This window comes from Aotus nancymaae, unplaced genomic scaffold, assembly GCF_030222135.1.
Source record: "Aotus nancymaae isolate 86718 unplaced genomic scaffold, 86718_ANA_hifiasm-v0.15.2.pri h1tg000039l, whole genome shotgun sequence".
In the NCBI taxonomy this organism is placed as follows: Eukaryota; Metazoa; Chordata; class Mammalia; order Primates; family Aotidae; genus Aotus; species Aotus nancymaae.
This window is the reverse complement of record NW_026988453.1, coordinates 355,297-379,885: the sequence shown is the minus strand read 5'-3', so window position 1 is coordinate 379,885 and position 24,589 is coordinate 355,297. Positions and strand designations below refer to the sequence as shown.

General features: G+C 35.5%; 1 protein-coding gene across 1 annotated transcript in view; it reads right to left on the bottom strand.

Moving 5' to 3' along the window:
• CRB1 (crumbs cell polarity complex component 1) overlaps positions 1-23,731 on the bottom strand; it is a 219,534-nt gene extending 195,803 nt beyond the window's left edge. Inside the window, exon 1 of the mRNA XM_012459588.2 lies at positions 23,484-23,731. Coding sequence (XP_012315011.2) covers positions 23,484-23,553 — 70 coding nt within the window. The 5' untranslated portion in view covers positions 23,554-23,731. The remainder of the gene's footprint in view (positions 1-23,483) is intronic.
• Between the last annotated feature and the right edge of the window lie 858 nt (positions 23,732-24,589).

Genomic DNA, 24,589 nt, shown 5'->3' with positions numbered 1-24,589 from the left:
AATTTATGCATGCGATTCCACATAACAGTAGTTCATTCATTTTTAAAATTCTGTAACAATCTATTGTGTAAATATACCAGTTTGTTTATTCCTTTTCTTGTCAAGGCAAAAATATTTTTATTTTTCAAGATTTTTTGCTGTATGAACATTTTTATACACATTTTCTGCTGTACATACACAATGAAGATTTTTCCTTTAGTGTGTGTGTAGAAGTGGAATTACTAGGTCAATTTAGAGTAAATTTATGGTCAAATTTATAAAATAACCTCAAATTGCTTTCCAGAGTTTATGCCAATGTATACTTGCATTAATACTATGTAAGAGTCACTCTTTTTTTTTTTTTTTTTTTTGAGACGGAGTTTCGCTCTTGTTACCCAGGCTGGAGTGCAATGGCGCGATCTCGGCTCACCGCAACCTCCGCCTCCTGGGTTCAGGCAATTCTCCTGCCTCAGCCTCCTGAGTAGCTGGGATTACAGGAAGGCGCCACCATGCCCAGCTAATTTTTTGTATTTTTGGTACAGACGGAGTTTCACCATGTTGACCAGGATGGTCTCGATCTCTTGACCTCGTGATCCACCCGCCTCAGCCTCCCAAAGTGCTGGGATTACAGGCGTGAGCCACCACGCCCGGTGGCAAGAGTCACTCTTGTTTGTTGTTCCACATATCTATCAGATTGGCTTTGTAAGATGTAATCATTTTTACCAATCTGGATGCAAAATGGCATTTATCTGTGATCTGAACTTGCATTTCCCTGATAACTAGTGAGATGGACTGCATTTTCTTATGTTTTTGACCATTCATGTTTCCTCTTCTCTGAAATAGCTCTTCATGTCTCATTTTCATTTCGTTATTTGGTCCATTGTCATTTTCTCATTGATTTAAAGGAGTGCTTTCTGTACTGAGATCATCATTATCTTGTTGACTGTATGCCATGCAAATTCCTTCTTCCAGTTTGTTGATTATTTTTTCTATGTTACTTATTTTTGACTATTATAGTTAATTTACTGTAATTAAATTTCTCCTTAAATTTTTTATAATCACCACTTTTGTCTTAAATAAACATATTCCTACATTGAGGTAAAAAAAAATTATTTTGCTTTTTTAAAGTGTAAAATTTTTGCTCTTCTCATGTAATTAATTTATTTAGAATTAGTTTTTTGGCATAAATGAGAAGATCAATTCTATGTTTTCCATATAAATAAATAATTGGGCCAAAAAATTTAATACCATTTATTCTGTTCCCAATGATGATGATGGCAATACCACTTCTGTTATGTATAATTTTCGATTTATATATGAGCCTTTCTGTGTCTTTGTTTATATATTTACCCCTTGAGTCAATGTCATATTTTTAAATTATTATAGCATTATAATAATTCTTGCTGTATTATCTGGTAGGAAATATTCCCTCCAAGTCATTATTCTTCCTCAGGAGTGCGTTAGCCAGTTTCATGTCTTCGCTATTCTATTCAATTTTAGAATCAACTTGTTCATTTTGTCCAAAACTCTGAAAATTATACATCCAGAATTTGTGGAGAAAACTATCACTTAGTTTCCTCTCTCCAGAATCATTTAATCCTCTTACCTCACTTTTTCATCCTCTGCAATTTACTTTGCAAAGTAAATAGAACCTGTTAGAGATACCTTCTTTAATTCTTCAGCACCAATGATATAAACTTATCTACATCCATATACATCTATTCCTGCTTGCCTCCTATTAACCAAGTTACCAGGTTTCCTCTCTTTGTACAAGGATACAACTTCAGCGTGCTCAGAATAAGATGCTTCTATTTCCCTATAAGGTCTCGCCTCTCTTTATTCTCCATCTGCAATTTCTCTTTTCTCTGTAAGTATGTAAGCATGTTCACATTTTTGCTAAAAATAGAACAAAAGAAAAGAAGCAATGTATATAACATAACCGTCTTTATCTCTCCTTCATTTCCCTATAGCTCCTGTAGTATCTGTCTTCCTCTCTTTACAGCCAGACCTGTCAGAACAGTTGTCTATGTTCATCATCTATTCTCAGTCCGCTCCCACTCAGTGTGCAGCCAGCTGCCATCTGGCTACTGTCCTCATCACCCCATGAACCTACTGGCCAGGGTCCCAGTAATAATACACTTGGAGTCATTTTCTTACTTGAAGTCTTGGTATTTGAATTATCTTGTGTCTCTGTGTTTTAAAAGTTATTCTTTTTCATAACTTCATACTTTTCTAACTTTTTTCTTTTCCCCTCTAAGTTCTGCAGACTCCTTTGTGAATTTTGTTTTCTCAGTTGTCATTTAAAATGACTGCTCCTTAGGAGCCCTCTTCCCTTTTCCCTCTGGACTCTCCCCTGGGTGATCCTCAATCATCAGATCTTTACTTACTATGTATAGATTAATATCCCCCAAATTGTAAGTACCATTATTATTTCCATTTTATCAATGAAGAGAGTGAGGCTTGCAAAGGTAATTTTCTAAGACCAAACATCTGCTAAGTAGTGGAGGTTGAATTCAAGCCCTGCAGTCTGGCTCTAGAGCCCCTGATTTTACCTGTGATGAAAACGTGTTTCTTGTTCACATAGCTATGAACCTTTTTTATGCCTCCAGTTTGCAGATAGAAAAACAGTCCAAGACAGATGTAAGCAATCTGTATTTTGTAGTTTAGAGAGTTCTAGAACACAGATTCTCCAGTCTAGTGCTCATACTTTTACAACCTTCTTCTATCTATAAAATACATTAATGAGGGATTATGCCTTACTTTGTCTTAAGAGAAAGTAAAAAAAAAAAAACCTTAGAAGAGTTAAGATGCTGTCTTTCTTAGACCTAATAGTAGAGACCAAAGTAGCTCTCTTCCAGCTCTGTGATACTGTGTTTCACAGTAAGCCTGGTTTTTGTCTTTATGAAGACATAATACTTTATTAGGATCATCCTAGGTACACCAGGTCTCAGGCAGAAATAAGATTAGATCCTCAGCCATATGTTGCACTTAAAAGAAAATCTAATTGACAATCTTGTACAGTCTGACAAATATCTCCATTAACAAATCTTAATCATGTGGGTGGAAGAAAGGAGGGTGACCAAAATAAAGCTGCTCAAATATATTTTAGCTATTAAATGTTGCAGTGCTACAGACACAAAGGCTTGGACTGAGCCATTCCATTATCAGTGAAATACAAACTACAAAATATACCATCATGAGACACGCAACTCAGTGACACTGTGAAAGTGTCTGGTTTCTTAAGTGTCTGGTTCCACTCTTTCTTTGGCTCAAAATTCTTTTACTGACAGAATTTTTATCTTACAAGAAAAAGCCCCAAATTACTTCTCCGAGTTCACCTGCTCTAACTGCTGGATATCTCACACTGTCTCAGTTGTCAGTATCTTGCTTCTGACCCTGGGTCTTGCCTGCCTCTTTGGATTTGACACATTACTTTGGTTTTCAGCTTTGACTTTTAGGACTCAGATGTTTAGTATGCTAGTGACACAATCCAGTACCACCCTCACTTAGGCCTTGGGCCAGCTGCAAGCTAGAAGGCAACAGGACAGCATCTAAAGACCATTGAAAAAGGATTAACAATTCTATAGCCTGCCAAGAGACTGAAAAATATTTATAATTTTATGAGAACTTAAAGTTCTTACGTATCATTTATAAAAAAAAATACTCCGCCCGCAAAAGACTCAAGAAAAACAAGCTTAAGGTCTTAACTTAAATGCAAGCCTTCCAGAAGAATATAGATAGGAAAGTAAAGAGCAGTATGGAATGAAACTTGCAATGTGGTATGTACATATGTATGTATATATAATGCACTATAAGTATATATAGAATCCAAAATTTCAATGAATACTAACCGGCTGTCCAGGAATGTGCTCTGTTAAGCACTATGCATGCTAAGGACTCTGGAAACTGAAAAGACAAATATATATGGCATCTCGAAATAAATATAAAATCTCTCATAAATTCTGCTTTTACCATAGAAAGGTAACAACACAAACTAATATCCAACAGTGTCATGAATTTTTGATGATTGAATTAAAATAAGTCAATCAAATGAAATTTTATCATGTACACTAATTTAAAGCTATTTTGAGTATAACATTTTTACAGTAATAACAAACATTAATTTTATAAAACATGTAACCAACCAATGTTAGAAAATTAAGGAAATACTGAAGTATTAAATTCCTCAATGTAATTAAAACCTAAAATAAACTATTTGCAAAGTGCCATATGTTTATTATCCCATATTGTTGAAGAAAGTAAAAATCAATTTAATAGAATGGGATAAAAGACACATGTCCACTCCCTGAGCTGTTCAGGGAAAAAGAAGACCTAAAAAATAATCTTCCCACTGTCAGGGATGTGGTAGAGCAACAATGAAGCTAATGACTTCCTGTCCTTTCACATCTTACCTCCAGAAAATCAAAACCCTGAGGCTCTGCATCTATCCCGTTTACGGTACCCGTATGATCTGAGATCCTCTTCCCTTCAAATACACACGCACGAAAGGGAACATAAAAAACTGATTTTGGCCACTTTGCAAAAGCACAGGAAAAGATGTTCTATAGGGATATGACCAGGGCGCAGTTCCAAAATGTACCCATAGGATAAATAAAATAAATGTTTTTAAAAACATCTTGTAGAAAGACTCACAAAAAAAAAATTTCAAGTAATAAGAAAATCAAACAAACAACAAGTTAGCAGAAACAACAGGTAAGAGAGCAAATCCCAACCCTTGATATAATAGACTGACAAATATAACTTCTATACAACTAGATAAAAATAACTATATATATAACAACTACATACTTGAAAAGCTACAGATACATAATTATCTAGGGTAAGATATATAACTATCTATATAGAAGATATATAACCATGTAAGAACTATATCTTTATAAAATGTTTAATTGTAATATGAAAAAATAAAGCACATTATATAAAAAAAATAGATCCATTTTGAAGGCAAATAGATCTGTCGAAAAGGAAAATGTAGGCACTGGCATTTACAACTAAATCAATAAATTCGAGCATATTAGACATAGCTGAAAAGAAATAGATGAAAGGAAAATATGTTAGCAAGATTAACAGACAACAGTGATAGAAGGATCTGATATTCATCTAAAAGGAATACCCAGAGAGAGAACAGAGAGAATGGAGAAGAGACCATAGTCAAAGTGATAAATGACTCAGATTTTCCCCAAACCCATGAGGTTTGTGAAACTTCACATTCAAGAAGCTGAAAAAGTCTTAAGAATCATAAATAACATTAAAAAAAAATAAAGATACAGTAAACATAAATCCCCAACCAAGGCACATCACGATACACTGAAGATAAACAAAATGCATTAAGAAACCAGAAAGAAAATAGGGAGCACCTACAGAGGAACCAAAATTAGAGTGAAGTGAGAGCACAATTTTCCATAGAAGAAATTAAAAACAGACAAAATATTTTCAAAAGCAAAATAGCATTCAAGAATTAGAGAAGACAGTTATATTTCAGGAAGACATTTCCTGCTCGTTAACAGAACAACAGAAAAGAGAAATAATTAAGAAAGAAAATTGGTATGGTTTTGTGTGTGTGTGTTTCTTGTACTTGGGATTTTTGGGGGGGCCATTGTTTGGCCATTGTTTGACCATCGTTTCTTCTTCTCATTCCCTTTGTTAGGGGTTCCAATTTTGCATATATTAAACTTTATATAGTTGTCGCAGTTTTGTGGGTGTTTTGTTTGCTTTGCTTTGCTTTGTTTTCTGATTTTTTTTCTCTTTGTGTTTAATTTTGGATCATTTCCCTTGCTATGTCTTCAATTCACTAACCTTTTCTAAAACATCTAATTTGCCATTAAGCCTTTCCAATGTACTTTTCATCTTATACCTTGTAGTTTCTGTCTCTATTAGTTTATTTGAATGTTTCTCAGATTTCGGCATGTCTACTTAACTTTTTGAACATCTGGAATAAAGTTGTAATAACTTTCAGTGTCCTTATTGGGTAACTCTAACATCTGGATCAATTTATGATCTGTTTTGATTGATTGATTTTTCTCTTCATTTGGGTCTTATTTTCCTGTTTCTATGCATGGCTTCTTGAGCTTTATTCTGGAATGCAGTTGTTTAGAAACAGTTTGATTCTTTAGGTCTTGCTTTTAAGATTTGTTAAGCAGCACAAGAGCATACTGAACCTGGAGAAAAATTATTTATAACTACTGAGGTAATATCCTACCAAATGTTTCATAAACCTTGAAGTTATTCAATCTGGCTACTAGGAGCAGATACAATTCTTATCCCTCAATGAGTGCCAGGTGTTATTATCTCTAATCATTTCAGCTTTCTTCTTTCCCAGGCCTTGGGTACTCTCCTCACCTGCATGTGCTGATATAAACTCAGCTGAATACTAAAAGGAAGCTTCTGCAGCTCTCTGGTCTGTCTCTGTGCTGCTCTCCTCTCAGGTACTCTGTCCCGTGAATTTTATCTGTCTGGGTCTCCTCAAACACTCGGCTCTCCATGAATCCCTCTCTCTGTGCTGTTTCCTGGAAAATGTCTCAAGGTAGTAAGTTCAAGCAATAGGGCTCACCTTGTTTGTTTCCTGTTTCTTAGAGATAACTACTCTTCATTATCCAATAGCTGATGTCTTGAAAATCACTGTTTCATATATGTTGCCAGGTTTTTTTTTTTTTCATTATTGCTTCAGGTTGGAGGGTGAATCCAGTCCCTCTTACTCCACCTTGCTCAAAAGTGGACACCTCTTCAGAATATAATTGTAAAATGTAATGCATGTATTTGCTTTTACCTGTTTGTGTAGCTAAGAAAGAAGTAATTCCAGGTGGATCATTTGGTTAGCTGTATTTCTTTTTCCTTCCTGAGTATAATAATTCTATCTGTGAGTCACCCTTGGATAAACTGTACATAAGGAAATTTTGCTTTGTTATTGTTTCTAACATCTTCTTTCCCTAGTGCCTCTCTCCCCTGCAAGAAGTCAGTGCCTCCATGCTGCTCTGGGGTCAATCAGGGACCCTGTTACAGAGACGACCACCATCAATTTCATATGCTTAAAATCTCCCCCAAACTCCCTACCATTGATCTATTTTAGATTTTCTTGCTTCAAGTCCCTACTTTAAGTTAGGAAACTGAAAGTAAATCTACGAATTGATGCGTTCATTTAAAAACGTCTTTTGGAAATTGGAACTTTCTGGAAGGCCTGATTCACAAAAATGACAAACTCTGAGGAGAAAATTTTGGATGTGGGAGCAGGCTGCCAGGAGCAATATATTAGCCTGGTTACATCAGGTGAAACTATTTTGCAGTTCCAAGGGCCAGAACCACTTACGGTTCTCAACTTACTGTTTATCAACCTAGCCCTTTATTACCAAGTTCTGCCTTTCTGATTTCTAAAATATAACATATTACTGCATTTTCTAATTAGCTCTTATTTATTCAGGCCATATTCCAGAAATTCATTTTACCTCTCCTGTGACCTATGAATAGTGCAAATATATTTCAAAATTCATGTTTCGCTACAGGTGTATAGGCCTTTTAGTAATTAGGATAATTTGAAACCTGTTACATTATTATTAGGAAGACAAATTACAAACAATCGTTAGTTAATGTTTAATTAACTAAGGTCTATGGTTATCAAGACGGGAATGGTGAGAATAACAAGAGGTTTTAGTCCTGTCCCAGCTCTGTCACTTACTTTGTCAATGTGTCAAATCACTGAACTTCTATGAGAATAATTGTACTATTTTAAAGTATAGATAACAGGTAGCTTTCAGGAGTTTTATAAGATTCAGAGTTTATATACAATTCTAAGTATCCAGTTCTCAATAAATGAGGTTGTTACTATTGCTATTGGGAAAAGACTGGGCCCTTTGAGAGGAAACCTTCTCCTATTATCTAGAAAACAAGCAATCAAACTGATACCACATGAAGGAAAAGAAAAATCTCTTTTTTCCTTGGCTTTGCCAAGTCCTGGAGCACCAATAATTAGCTTTTCCTTCCTGTAAAAAACCATGAAGGGGCTGAGAAGTTAGGAATAATACCAAGCTACAAGGAGTATGGAGAAAGTCTTCCAGTCTTTCAAGTCTGGATCACAGGAAACATTGTGACCTTACAGTCTTAGCCTTGAGAGCACACACAAGCCCAAGGAATTGAGAGAGAGAGAGAGAGAGAGAGTGTGTGTGTGTGTGTGTGTGTGTGTGTGTGTGTGTGAGAGAGAGAGAGAGAGAGAGAGAGAGATTCTGCTCAAATTCAAAGAATAAGTAAAATAAATTAATTAGTAATTGTTAAAGATGAATATTTATTGAGAATGTTTAACTCTACCCAGATGATTCTCTTTCAGTATTTAATCAGCATATGTGTTTCCCCTGACACAGCCGTCCTTGGTAAATACGGGAGAAGGAGCTTAGTCTCCTGAGTCATCCACCTGTACTCCACTGCTGCACAGAAGTATCCACCACACCATGGGTTACACCTCACTTTGCTGTCAGTCACCACATCAAAGGTGTGGACTGTGATATCTCAAGAGCAGTTGTTTCTATCACATTGGCTTCAACAGAGAGGCCAATGTGAGTCATGTTATATCAGTTCATAGCCCAGTTGTAATATTTGCTACCATTCCACTCCCAAAGCTATAAAAGTAATAAAATCAAATTGAAGATCTGGCAAGAGAGAGAGGCTTTATAGTAACACCGATGTGTTACAAATGAGAATTTGACGTGTTCACAACTAGTCTGTTGTACATCCTACTGAGAGGAATTTTTTTTTTTTTTTTTTTTTTTTTTTTTTTTTTGAGACAGAGTCTTGCTCTGTTGCCAGGCTGGAGTGCAGTGGCGCAGTCTCGGCTCACTGCAACCTCCACCTCTTGGGTTCAAGCGATTCTTCTGCCTCAGCCTCCCGAGTAGCTGGGACCACAGGCATGTGCCACCACGCCCGGCTAATTTTTGCATTTTTAGTAGAGACGGGGTTTCACCATGGCCAGGATGGTCTCGATCTCTTGATCTCGTGATCCACCCGCCTCCGCCTCCCAAAGTGCTGGGATTACAGGCGTGAGCCACTGCGCCCGGCCCTGAGAGAAATTTTTTACTGGCTATTTTCCTCTAAAGGGTGAGGCCTTCTACCAAGTTGCCTCATCTATTCTTCTATCCATTATTCTGTCCCCATCATCTCTTTATTTTCACTCTTACCCCAAAATTCATGGTTATTTATTATAAAAAGTAGTTTACCATCTTCTTGCACAATCCTCTTACAAGCCGTGCTCTTGCACCAACTTCTCTTTTCACCACTCTTCCAGTTTTTTCAACCAATATTCCCAGTTACCAACTAGTAACTTCCTAATCAAGGTGACTTTCGTGTTGATATGAATGATCCTTCACAGTTTAATGACCAACTCACACTCCAATAGCCTATTTCAGCAGCAACTCTCAAGATCACAACTTGCCATCATCCCTCAATATTCCTGTAATGAATATTTAAAGTCTTCTGTGATAACCACTGACCTGTAACACAACATGATTCAAGGACATCATGTGATTTAATTTTATTTGATGTGAAAGGAATTTGACAGACACATAGGGAGAACCTCTGATTTTAGCAACAACCATTTTGAAAACTACCAACGAAGAAAAGATATTCCAACCAAGCAGTGGATTCCTTTGTTCTATTTTTTTCAATTACAATATAAGAATAAACACGTTATTTGTCAATTTTGAAAAAACAAATACAATCGTTCTGTTAAGATTTTTATTTGCTTACTATGTATGTGTCAGGCACTATCCTGAGCATTTTACATACTGAAACAGGACTAACAGCTGTTTCTTTGGCCTTCACTCTGGAAATGCCTGAAGACTAGACCTTTGATTTGCAGCAGCAACTGAGGAATAGTTAGATATTTACCTATATTGATGCAAGATAAATGAGAGTCCCATGGAAGAGACTAATCCTGTGTAACTCATTGTCAAGGTTGCTTAACAAGTAATTGGGAACTAATGAAATGGAGCTGCCCTGAAATGGGGCTAATCACATAAACCTGATTAGATGTGACTGCTCTGTCACATACACATAGCTTGATATAAAAACGGAAGGGAGGATCTCAGAGCTGATGGTTTTCCCCAGCTGAAGTTGTATTCAATCAACTTTATTCCTGTGGCCACCACACCCACAGTGCAGAATGACTGGGACATCCAAAGCTGTGTCTGGGAATCACGAGACCTCTGCTGTGTCGTTGTTGTGCATGCTATGACACTGGTCCTGTGTGTTTTCCTCAAGACAAGCAGAACTGGTGCTTGATGAAGTCTACCGTGAATCTCAAGTTTGACTGTCAATCTGAAGCTAAGACCCGGTGAATGTCACACATTCATTTTTTATTTAATCCTCATAACACTCCTATGCAGTTTAAAATAATTATTCCCAATTTGAGATGAGAAAACATAGAATTTAAATAAAATGATTCAAACACACATAGCTTACAATTGAAATAAATGATCTCTCCTTTCTTGCATATTTTTGAAACTGACATTTTTCTAATATAACTTTTTAGTATTTAAAAACAGCAAATATTTACTTAATATTTTTGTCTAGATATAACTACTTCTGTCAGTAGCTCTGTGACTTACAATGTATTGTTTGCATATCTAAATTTTTTTTAAATAAAATTCTTTTTAATATAAATATTCTGTTTTATGTTTATTGAAGATTTTTTTGACTACTTATAGAAAGTATAGAACCTATAACAAGATTAAAGAAAAATGTTGCAATCCCTTGTAATCTCAATATCCCATGATAGTTGTTGTTAAATTTCTAGAAACTGTGATATAAAGAAGCTTTGGTGTGTGTATATATATATATATATATGTGTGTGTGTGTGTGTGTGTGTGTGCACGTGCACGTGTGTGTGTGTGTGTGTAGATAGATGATGAAATAGTACTCAGCCATAAAAAGCAATGAATTAAAGCCATTTGAAGCAACCTGAATTAAAATGGAGACTATTATTCTAAGTGAAGTAACTCAGGAATGGAAAACCAAATATCATATGTTCTCACTCAAAGTGGGAGCTAAACTATGAGGATGCAAAGGCATAAGAATGTCACAATGGACTTTGGAGACTCAGGGGAAAAGGGTGGGAAAGGGGCGAGGGACAAAAGACTCCAAATGGGGTTCAGTGTATACTGCTCAGGTGACGGGTGCACCAAAATCTCACAAATCACACTAAAGAACTCACTCATGTAACTAAATACCACCTGTTCTCCCAAAAACACGTAGTAAAAAAAAAAATTCTAAAATGTTTCCCTCCAGAATTGTTCCTTGGTGTTCCAAGCATGTTTTTTACACCACAAATTTCATATCATAGATTATATAAAATTTGATATCTGTGTGTGGTTTTTTTTTAACCTTTTGGAAAACAAAAAATGACCTTTTGACCAGGTGCTGACATTCTTCCCTGCTCCCTCGCCCACTGTAGTACATTTGGCTCTGCTCATCTTCCATACGCCTTTCCTAACCTATATTAAAAGTTTTATCTTCACTAGTTTTATTCCTGAGCTTTTGTGATACAGAATCAAGATAACCAAAAATAAATTTTAAAAATTTGGGAACCTAGGAGAGGGGACTTACACAAGAAAGAGCAGAAAATTATTTCTGAAAGAAAAAAAGAACCCATGAGGAGGATTTTAAGAGAAAGTTCTAACATTTTTCACGGGTCAGACCTTAGGAAGTAGTGAGAGACACTGAAGCTATAACAATGGAGAAATAATATTTTTACAGGGTATTGAGAACATAAAATGGAGAAAGAATATTTCTCTGTGCGTTGTGTTACGATTGTACATGTGTGTATATGTGTGTGTACCTTAAGAGACTGCAGGAAATATTTAAATTGCTTCAATTTACTTTTGATTACTGGATTGCATTTATTTCTTTGATCCCAAAGCATCCATCACAATTTACGTTTCAAGCATTTTATTAGTATAAACGTGCAAATTTGATTAATGTTAAGCTTATTTCTAACTTTTCACTACTATACATAACGTATGGTTTCCTTCACATGCTATTTTTTGCTCTCATTTTCTACTATTTCTCCTAGAAGAGTTACTGAACCAATGAGTTAGAGCACTAATATTTAAGCCTTGAATCCATAGTGTAAATTATTTTAGAGAACTTTTCTCCAGTTTTTTGTATTCTCTCTTCTTATTCTAATAAGTACTCCATAGGATGGGCATCGTGATAGTTACTGAATTTGTAAGTAAGGACTCAACTCTTTATCTTCTAACTGGGTCTCTCCTTTGAACTTTGGAGGGATATCTCCAACTGCCTGCTGGATAGCTTCACCAACATGTCACTGTGATATTCCAAAATAAAAACACTTAAATTGTAACAATTCATCCTACGTTTTCCGTGTGTTACTATTTTAGATATGTCATACCATTATTTAAGATACATAAACTGGGGGCCTGGAAATCATTATTCACTATCCTCCCTTTTGCTCTCACCCATTTCTCATCAAAGAATAAGTTAATGTTCCCCTGGAGTATCGAAGCCCACTCTGCTTCATCCTTCCCAGGACCACACCGTTTGAGGTCTCCGTCATTTCACACTAGGTTTCTCTAACCACAGCCTCGCTTGCCCTTTCTTAGTCCCTCCTCATTTTGGTCAAGTCTGAGCATGCCAGGGTTCCTATTTAAAGTCCTTCAGTGGCCTTCAACCCCCTTTCGTGGCACTTTCCAACACGGGAAGAGTAGGCTAAAGGGTGACAGAGCTGCAAAAGCCACCAAGTGATCAACTCTGGTTGTCAACAGTCTTGACTACATGAGCAAGTATGGTGCACAGATATTATCCTCTCTCTACAGGCCGCAATATGAAAACATTTGGGAACCTCTGACTACAAGAAAATTCTAGTATAAGATAATTCATTATAGCATTTAAAGCCTTTAATTATGTGGACACGGCCCACACACCCTCATCTCACATCACTTCCCACTGTTTCATTTTTCCATTAAGTCCCAGCTGTGCCCTTTTCCCACTTCCACTCTTTCCACTTTTTCCCTCACACCAGTCTTTGCCACACTTTAAGAATCAATAATCTACCAACTTCCAGGTTTACCTATGGATTAGCGTCTCTTAAAACCTAGTGTGTAAATGACATGAATCAGAATTACATAAAACTTATTTTTTAAATTGATTTTTTGGTCCTACACAGGAACAATAAAATCATAGCATCTGGAGTTGGAGCTCAGAAACTCATCACTTAAATGACTGCCCCCCCCCCATGTATTTATTTTACACATTAATTTTTTTAATCCAATGTCATACACACAACCTCACTGACCAATGTACTTTATAAAATATGGTTACATGTATGTCATGAAACAAAAGCATGTTGAGTTAAATGTCTGAGAGTTCATAAATACAAGTTTACCAGCCATGAACGATAAACAGTAAAATATCTACTAGAAGAAGGACATAATAAAAACCATCCTTCTTTAAAAAAATAATTATATTAATGGCAAGGACTACAACTGACCCTAAGAATTAATGAAATATATCTTGGTGACAATGTGTAATCTGAGCAATTCCAGTATGCATTACTGCCTATTAGAGTTAAAAAGAACACCTTAAAGAAATGTACATGATGGAATACATGTTTGGTATGATATCTGGATTTTTAAAAGCCAGTTTATTCCCAGAGCTGATGAGTTTCTGAAATTCTATCATCAGTCACACAACAAATTCCCTTTGACGGTATACAGCATGTTGACATTTGAAGTTATACTTGCAGCACATGTAGCTGGTGATGAACACATGATAAATTACCTTTAATACCTGTATTTCTTATGGTTTTTAGCAATAGATTATTATTCACAGGTGGAACCTACTTACAAGCTTGATTGACGATCTTTTCACTGCATCTCTCTCCCTTGTTTTTCTGATTTATGATTGACAATTATATTTACATGAATGCTTCCCTTTATAGAGCCAAAAGTCTGGATGCAGAGTTTCCATGATGCATCTATAGAAGGCTATTTAATTCAGAAGGACCAAAGTCTTTGTCCATGGTCTTAGGAATAGTGACATTGGTATTTTCAAATTCTGACTGTGTGATACGCTTGTGTGAAAACTATTCACATTAAAAAATAATTTAAGTATCTAAATCAACAATTTAGTGGCTTCACCTGTGCACCCCAAGCCTTAGATATCTCTGCAAAATGGAAATAATAAAATCTTCATCACAAGCTTTGAATTAAATGAGATAAAACTTTGTAAAAACATTCAGCCTCATGTTTGGCATAGATAAATTGGGTAACAGAAGTTAATTGTGTCTGGTAGGCAAAGAAAGCATGAATCATAGAGTCCTCTAATTTAAAAAAAAAAAGGTTTTAGAGATTTATTATCCTCAAAAACAAGGAATATGGGAATAAAAGAGTAGCGGGTAGTGGGCTGCTTCCACTATTGACATTGAGTCCCTCTATATGGACACAATTGCATCTTTCCAAGCCTACAGAAAAACTAAATTTATGCAAACTTTGCCTTAATTCTAGGGCTATTCTGAACTTCAAGCAGTTCATATAGCTAGCCTGCTAGCTGAAGCAGCTGAGCAGAAAGAATTAAACAGCACCCACATTTCCTGATTTCAGTTGCTCCATAGAGGGGTCGTAAAAAGAAAGCCAGAAAATAAAAGAAATTTGATATAATGAGATTAGTAAAGAGAAAGCAATTTGTATTTACATCTATAATTATTTGAGTTTATAATTACAGAAAGTAATGCTTTAATTATTTTATAATTGCTTTAGGAGAAATCGTAGAAATATAGTTAATACTATAATGAGTAGCTGTTAAGGCTTCTTTTAAGACTCTTAGTCCATGAAAGTATTAAGTAGCTTCTTGCAATATTGAGTTTGATGTAATTTTCAGGCATTTATATATAAAACATAAAGCTTTACATTTCATTTTTCTTCTCTTTCCTTACCCACCTCTGGTGTAGGTGCTAAAGACATGTGAAACGGGGTTGGGGAGAAGTGAGAATTCCTAGTCTACAAACTGTATCTGCTGTTTACAAATCAGGGTTTGGGAGGACTTTTTTTTTTTTTTTTTTCCCCAGAAAAAAAAGTTAGTCCTAAATAATAAAAGTTTTCATTTCACCTTTAAAATCTGTTCAGAGTAAAGATGTTTATAATTTTAACTACTCTCCCACTCTTGTGACTAACATCTACCAAGGCGGGAATGGCGGATATGTAACCTAGATGAACCTCATTGTGCAGTCTTTTTGGTTTTCCACATAATTGTCCTGATAATTCCCAGATGGATGACTCTTTTCTCTACATCAGAATTCTTGGAACCTTTAAATACTTATTTTACTTTAGGCAAATTAGTGAGAGCAGAGTGCTAATGAGGCTGAGTTTATGGTTTAATCTCCACACAATTCAGTTTTCTTTGCACAGAGACCAGCTCTCTACAACAACTAATTGTGTCTAGTCAGATGATCTCAAATTTGTGCTTTTGAATACAAGAAGAGAAAATGAAATTACCTCAACAAATTGAGCATCACCATTGGAATAATCAGTTGCGGGTTTGCAGCAATAACTTTTTCACACAGGTGATGCATTATTATGATTGTGTTTCTGTCTATAATTTTTACTGCACAGTAAAATAACTTGTAATCACTGTTTTGAATCAGTAATAAAAGACAGTAATCTTTTGGTGCCCCAAGTAATGAATGCAGTTTGTTAAAAAAAAAAAAAAAAGTAGGTTAAAGAAATGAACATTCAAATATGGAAGATGGCCAAACTATTTGTTCCAAGGAAATATGAAAACATGTTTCCACCCAATTCTAGTGCTATTTTACATATTGATCAGACTCTAAGTTAATTTCATAGGGCAAATTTACATAGGAGGAAATTTCTGAACCCTTAATTCAAAGTGAAAGGCGGAATATGTAAAACGTAGAGACAGTATAAAGAAGGGAAAAAATAAGAGAAAAATATGGGCACATTGTTTAGCATAATCTTTCTTCTACCACATGCTAACATAAGGATATTCATATCGTGTCTCTTGAAACATAACAACTATTTATTCCATAAATATTTATTGAGCACTTACTATGTTTAAAATATCCATTGTAAACCAATTTGCACATGAGGTTAATTTTGCTCAATAAAAGTGTTATTAATCAAGTAGTTTTTATAATCATATATCAGAGTTTTATTCACAGTAAATGTTATAGGGAGAATTGTGTCCCCAAGGTATGTCAGAGTCCTAACCCTCAGTAACTGTGAATGTGCCCTTATTTGTAAATAGGGTTTTTGCAGATGTAATCAAGTTAATATGGGGTCATTAGGGTACATCTACTCCAATATGACTGATGTCCTTATAGGAAGAATAGACGAGAGGTAGATAGACAAAGTGAAAGCATCGTGTAATGATAGAGGCAGAGACTGGAGTGATGCAGCTGCAAGCTAAGAAATACCCAGGACTGAATGACACCACTCGAAGCTAGGAAAAGGCAGGTAAGGATTCCAAGTAGAGTCTCAGAGACAGCAAGATACTTCTAACTTTTGATTTCAGACTAATAGCATCCAGAGCTATGACAGAATAAATTTATGTTGCTTTAAGCCACTCAGTTTGTAGTACCTTGTTACTGTAACCCTAGGAAATGAATTTAATAGCCCCAAACTGAAGGGAACAGAGATGTCCTTTAGTAGGTGAATGTTTAAGCAAACTGTGGTGCATCTATATAATGGAAGATTATTCAATAACAAAAAGAAATGAACTATCAAGTCACAAAAGCACATGGAGGAACCTTAAATAAATATTGCTATGGGAAAGAAACTGGCTCAAAGAGGCTACACATTGTATGGTTCCAATTTTATGACATCCTATAAAAGGCAAAACTATAGAGATCAGTGGCTGCCTGCCAGAGAATCGAGGGTGCAGGGAAGAAGCACAGCAGATTTTTAGAATAGTAATTATTCTGCATAGTACTTTAATGGCTCATTTGTCAAAATATACAGAAGTTTACAGTACAAAGAGTCAATCCAATTGCATGCAAATTTAGAAAATCATTTAGGAAGTCAAGGAAATCCCAGGAAGTAATTCAGACTGCGACACAACAATCTAACTGCAATACAAGTGTATGAGATGATCTCACAGAAGGGGTTGGGGGAAAAACTGTTCACCTAAGTAGTTTTGGAAACAAGTGGAGTCTGAAAAACTAAAGACAAAAGGAAATAGGTATACTGTATTTAAATGGATAAAGTTGTTTCCTACAGGTGTATGGGTTAACGTCTAATACTGCTATGTATGTACACTGAATTTAAACAAGTGAATAAATGACAGATAGTGGAAATCAGGTTTCTAGCTGTTGGAATTGGAGTTTACAGATAAGCAAGGGGAGACAGCCAAAATGATCCATGTGAAAATGGAGTTAAAGGCATCAATATGAACTCATGTTTAGCTTAATACAGACAGGCACAGATTTACATTCAAAGGTATTTATAGAAACATGCATATACATAGGCTGGTACATAGACACATATCTGTGCTCTTTTGTCTGAGATTGCCTAAAAGACATGACACCCCAGCAGCAACAAGCACACCTCACATCCAGATGTTGGTTTCTGTTACCATTCTCTGATAAAAGGAACCAGGGCTCCTTGGAGAAATGGTGGTTTATGATAGGATTGGGTCAGGGAATACACAAGATGAGTCTGAAATAGATTGTAGAGCCAGAAAGGAAGAAAATGCTTTTTAAAAAAGCACCCCACATTGATGGGGAGTATGTCAAAATAAAATAGGAGCCAACTGAAAAGAACTCCCAAAGGCCAAAGCTGGAACAATTTGAGTAACAAAATGAAGGAGTATCAAATTATAACCCAGAGTGTAAAATAAATGTCAATAAATTCATACTGATATATAAATAAACAATTGAATAAATTAATAAATGAAAGAGAAGAGCCAGATCTCCTATGCAGAGGAATTTCAAATAATTTATGTAAATTTTTCCCTCCAGGAGGGAGAGCATGACTCCAAACTTCTTAAGTGTAGGCTGCACATAGTGATTTTCCTTCTTAAGAGTGAAGTATAGAGAAGAATAAAAGAAATATCTTTACAGCTATCAGAGAAACCCAATAACACCACCTTCCAGGCAATTAAGGTTAACATCAGCAGTCACATATTATGTTGACTGTATAAATCATGGATAATATCACTGATACGATATAATGAGGATAACCCTTTGCCTTTGTGGTCTTCATCCCAGTAGCCCATAACTCCAGTTTTACCATGAGAAAAACATAAAACTAACTCTAATATTGGGAGAATCTATAAAATACCTGGTCAGAACTCCTCAAAACCTTCAAGGTCATCAAAAACAAGGAAGGCCTGAGGAACTGTCACAGCTAAGAGGAACCTCAGGATACAAGACAGCAAAATGTATGTGATGTTGTGGATGGGATAGTAGAACAGGAAAAGGATGTCAGGTAAAATCTGAATCAACTACGTGCTTTAGTTAATAATAATGTGTCAATATTGGTTAATTAATTGTAACAAATCTACCATAATAATGTAAGATGTCAATAATGGGGGAAATCGGGCTTATATGATCCTCTGTACTATCCTCTCAATTTTTCTGTAAATCTAAAACTTTTCTAAAATAATAAAGCATATATGTTATAAAAAGTTAAATAATGTAAAACTTAAAAATTCAAAAATGTCATTAGAAATGAAGATTATTATAACAAGTGCTGTGAACATTCAATTACTAATTTACTCATTTCATAACTATTCCATAAGTGACTACCCTGAGTTAGGCAGTAGCAACCCATTGACTTGGGATACATCTCTTAGCCAAACACTCATAGTTCCTACAACCATGTCCTATAATCCCACAGGTAAAACATAAATAAATCAATATGAAAATAATATTTTCAAATCGTGATGCATACCATAGAAGAAAAATGCAAAATACAATGTAAGTGCAGATAGGAATGCTGGTATGAATAGAGGATGATGTGATGGGGAAGAGTAATCCTCCCATTTTCATAGTTTTAAAGGAGAAAATGGAACTCCTCAGAGACTTCCTGACAAATCAGCAATACGATTGAAAATAGAATGGAAAACTGTGACTTTTCTTGTTCACTCACATTTCAGTATTTGATATTGCGAGACCATGAATGATAATTTTTGAAAATCACCAAAGATGAAAAAAAGCATGCAATTCTCCAGAAAATCTCATTTGCCTAAGAGAAGTATCTAACAAAAGAAGCCACAGTTAATTCTATTATGTGATGTAGCAAACACCGGGTAACCTTCATGGAGTAGTGACGATTTTACTGTAAACTGATGAGATTATTTTATTTATGAAGAAGCAAAAAGATACTTTTTTCTCATATTAATAATTAGGTAGGTGCTTTACAAAATGTCACTGCAAGGTATTAACTTGCATAGTGACTATCAAAGTTTTCAATGTTTCTACACATGCAGAATTTTAAGAATATGTGATTACTCCCTAATGAATAACATCAACCTTCTCTGACCTATTAAGCAAATTCAATTATTTATTAATACTGGAATTAAGATTGAATAAGCCAGACCATATTTAATCTTTATAGGTTCTATTTGTTCTTCATTCTTTTGGGTATATTAGAAAGAAAGTACTTTTTAAAATTACTCCATTCAAATCAGTTACTTAGTAATTGCCAAGGGTTTTTAGAAGATTGAATGCTACCCCAAACTCTTTGACATTTGTTCTATTAACTCTAATAGTAATTTTATCAAACCACATTTTATTTACATGCTGTGACCAAACTTTAAATATAGATTAAAACGGTTACTTGTAAATTAATCTAGATGTGGCATTTAGATTGTAAATATTTAGTTAACTCCCAAATTTATAAAGGACTAGAGAAAGAAACATTGTTTTCCTAATTCACGGTATGATAGTTTCTGTAAAACTCTTCACAGCAGATTCATACATCGAGGTCCCAAAATGTTCATCACAGAGTACTTTTATTATTTAAAACAATCTCTGAATAATGGATCACAGGGGAGTCTGTTTCTAATAAGTTTCTCTTTTAGTACATCAGAAGCAGAAAATAATGGCTCTTTGAATTATTAAAAGTTAGTTGGGGCCTGGCACGGTGGCTCACGCCTGTAATCCCAGCACTTTGGGAGGCCGAGGCGGGTGGATCACGAGGTCGAGAGATCGAGACCATCCTGGTCAACATGGTGAAACCCCGTCTCTACTAAAAATACAAAAATTAGCTGGGCATGGTGGCACGTGCCTGTAATCCCAGCTACTCAGGAGGCTGAGGCAGGAGAATTGCCTGAACCCAGGAGGCGGAGGTTGAGGTGAGCCGAGATCGCGCCATTGCACTCCAGCCTGGGTAACAAGAGCAAAAGTCCGTCTTAAAAAAAAAATTAACTGGTCTCACACATTGGAACAAGTTTTGCAAAATGACGGAACAGGTATGAAAACCATCAGGACAAATTCATTGCAACTTCAAGTTAGGAGAATGTCTACCTGCTGAGGAACAGAAAATGAATGTCACTTCCTGAACTCTGCTCTAATATTCTTCATGTCACGTATCCTCGACTGGAACACATAAAGAGTATTAGACAACACACAAACAGCATTCCCCTGGTAGCTGAGCAAGGCAGAACTCTAAATCAAAAATACAGTATGGAGCTGGGGGTGATTATTATATCTTAAATTTAAGGGAACATGTTTCAAAGTTCAGAAGGAAGAATCATTAATTCCCTCAGTTAATATGATATTAACAACTGAAATTTATTTCTCCCTTTCTTTTTATGTTTGGAGACAGAGTGTAGCTCTGTTGCCCAGGCTGGAGTACAGTGGCAGGATCACGGCTTACTGCAGCCTCAACCTCCCTGGCTCAAGCAAATCCTCCCGCCTCAGCCTCCCTAGTAGCAGAGACTACAGACACATACCACAATGCCCCATTAATTTTTTACATTTTTTTGTAGAAATGAGGTCTTGTTATGTTGCCCAGGCTGATATTGAACTAAGCTCAAGTGATCTTATTTCAGCCTCCCCAAATGCGGGGATGACAGGCCAGAGCCACTGTGCCTGGATAACTGGTATTTCTTTGTTTGCTATTATGTTCTGAGCAGAGTGTTAAAGCCCTTATGCATTATCACTTCATGGAAGTAATTACATGTAAGTTAAGAGCCCACACTCCAGAGCCAGATCTCCAGGTTCACGTTCCAGATCCACCATTCACTAGCAGTATGTCCTTGGGCAAATTAATAAACCTCTTTGTGCCTCAGTTTCTTCAGCTGCAAAATGGAATTAATGATAAATTCTACTTGACAGAGTGATTATGTATATAAGAGTGAACAACATTTATAAAGCTCGTGTTGTTTATCTTTTCTCCTAAATAATCTCTTTGAAGAGAGGGATATGTTTATATTTAACTATTCTGATGATTCCTAGCATCATTACGTAGTAGGTTCTTAACAAAGATTTATTGTGTTACTCAGAGCTTCTGGTCACCTGTGTTTGAAATGAAGAGCTTGTTAAATTATAGGTTCCTAGGATCTACTATAAAGACACTAAGTAACTGGTGTTAGACTTGACAGGCTGCACATTTTAACCAAGCGTTCCAACTCTGACGTGCATCAAAGTTTGATACAGACTGATATAGCGATTTGAGTCTTTCCTTCGTCTTCTATAAAATGTGAATTACTATAGTAGTATCTGTTTTATATGGTTGCTGTAAGAAGTAAATGAAATATAGCATATATAAAATGTTTAACACAATGTTAGCAATTTTTACTACTAGATATTATTTTATTCACTTGGTTGGAACACAGAATTTATGTCAAGAGTACTAGGTGATAAAGGTAGAAAGGAAAGCTGATTCTAGATTGCAGAATGTTTCGAAGTTAAGTAGAAAAAAACTCAGCTAAAAGGTCTAAACTAAGTGTTTTGATTGGGAAGGCAATATCATTATATCTTGCCAACAAATATATTAACACAGACAAAAGTCCACCTGCTTAAAAATAGAAGAAAATGAGACTTCAAATTTACTTTTTAAAAATACTGTGCTGAAGAATAAATCAAATAATTACAAAATACTTAGAATCTATCAATAAAATCGCCTACTCAAAGAGAGCAAAAACAAATGATGTATATGTAATTATCAATTTATAACTATTATACTCTTAATTAAAGATATTACATATTCATTTCCTTTAAAACAAACTGCAGCAAACTCTAGGAATTTTCATATATATTGCATTGAATGACAAAGCTCTTCACCATAAACTACATCATAAATTCACTTCACATTCATTTTATATCTTATTTCTTTTTTCTTATTTTTTATTTCTCCTCCTACCTGCACAACTAAATGCAGCACTTCTCTTCCTCATTTCACATTATCTGGGGCCCACTTTAAGTTTCAAGGAGGGTAAATAAATACTTAGATAACAACTCTTTAACAAGGATATCTCTGGAAAAAAATCCTTTGCATGTGTGTTGCAGTCAAGTATTTTACTGATCATTTGTCAAAGTTTGACTTGGCATCTCCCTACTTGCCTTCAGCTACCTACTCATAGCATTTACTTATTTCTTCACCCAAACTCTGATATATGTTCAGCTATAAACCGTACAAGTAACAATCTCACTGGTGCAGCCACAGAAGGTGACCCAGATTACACAACACTGTGTGCTAACACCAAGTTGTCTTGTTCAACGACAGCTGCTCTGTGCTTTGCCTTATTGATATTCAGATTCAACAGACACAAATCACATGGCTCCTTTAACAAGCACATACTCTCCCTGTCTTCGTTTTAAACGTGTTCAATAGCTACTGTCCTTCATAAACACACAACTGGGACCGTTTGGTCTCCTTTGATTTTCCATCCTGCCATAGAACTGACAAGATTATCCCAGAAACATTGCTCTTGTTTCTATTTGGGGAAGTTCATGGGAAATAATATCTTCATTTATAAAACAGAAACACATAACAGTAAAAGCCCATTTCTCTGGTGAAAGAAACACTTTGAACCATTACTTTTTGGGAAACATTGAGACTATCCCCTGGATTATGAGAGCAAATGTTGCAATACAGAGTTATTTTAAAGTGAAGATAAATATATAGCATGTGGGATAAAATGAAATATAGCTCAGGAATAACTTTCTTTTAAAGGGTATCAATTAGTAAGTGCCAAATCTATTTTGTAAAAGTGTAAACACGACAAAATATCTTCTTTTCTATGTGACCATTTCATTCTCCAGCTCACTACCACAAAAGCTAAAAACAAAATTTCTGCACATGAATGCCTATTGGAAATCACAGGATCTTAAAATTGACTGTTCACATCGACTGGTATCACGATATTTTTTAACACGGAACACTTAAAAAAACAAATAAAAACTTCCCTTTTTAGCATTGTATTTTATAGAACATGCAACATTATCCATTATTTGTAAGAAATATAATAAGCCAGAAATAAACCAGGAAAAAATGCCCAAAGTTCAAGACATGGGAAAGGCTTACTTTTTATGTAGATGAGCAGTGAGAAACTGAGGTAGAAGATAAGAAGGTACTTAATGTTCTTAAGTGCCATGGTCTTCCTTAGAGAACATCCTCTGATGTGTTGTTGCTGGTGGTCTGGTCCCAGTCTGGCTCCTGATGCCTGTCTGTCTCAGAGAGAAGCAGGTGCCTCAGAGCTCCCAGGTGCCATCTCTGTCCCACCCCACTTACGGCTCCTTCAGAGAAAACACAGGGACTTAGATTCAAAAAGCAGTTTGTGCTTCTTAGCATCACTTACACTGGAGGATGGGGTGATTTTTCAAACCTGGTGCAGATTTTTTTCAGGCTGGATTGGATTCATCCCCACCTCAAGCCTTTGCTACGAGTTTTCTTCTGTTAATGCTGGCTCCTCCAAAGGTCCTACATTAGGATAGTGTCTTCAATTGCCCTCAACAGAGGGATTAATTTCTGATAACTGTCTTACCACACAATTATGATCTGGCAACTTTTAAAGGAATACCATATGTTCCTATGTATTTACTTTCATCTTCAGAACACAATTCACAGACATTTTTTTCTGTTTATAAATTATATTCCCACAACTCAGATTTCTGTTGTTTGTAAGTTGTGCCAAGATAGAATAAAACTTTACTGCATAAAATGAACAGAATTCTGGAGATCATTTAGGGGCAGATTTTGTCCACAAACCCAGAGCTCATTTTATTCTCGGTTCATGAAATTACATGCTTTGGGATTTCTTGAGCTTTTGTTTTACCATAATTGATGAATGCAAACATGTTTGCTTATTTAGAAAATATATTTGCTTTAAATACAACAATATTTTTCACAGATTAAATTGTTAGTCCTTAAAATTGTATTTTTATTAGATGCTTCATGAAAACATCCATTCATTAATATCCAAAAGCTTTCTTCTGTAATTGGTGTTAGTGATAGTACAGAGCCTTTTTCCATTGTTAAAACTGCTCACTCGTCACACTTTAAAATGCAATTTCTATGGCTGATTGTTACAAAGCTTTATAAATCTGCCAGCTTTTTAAACTATATAACATTTATTTTGAAGTCTTTATATTTTCTTCCCATGTATCTAATACTTTGATAATCAGCTTAGT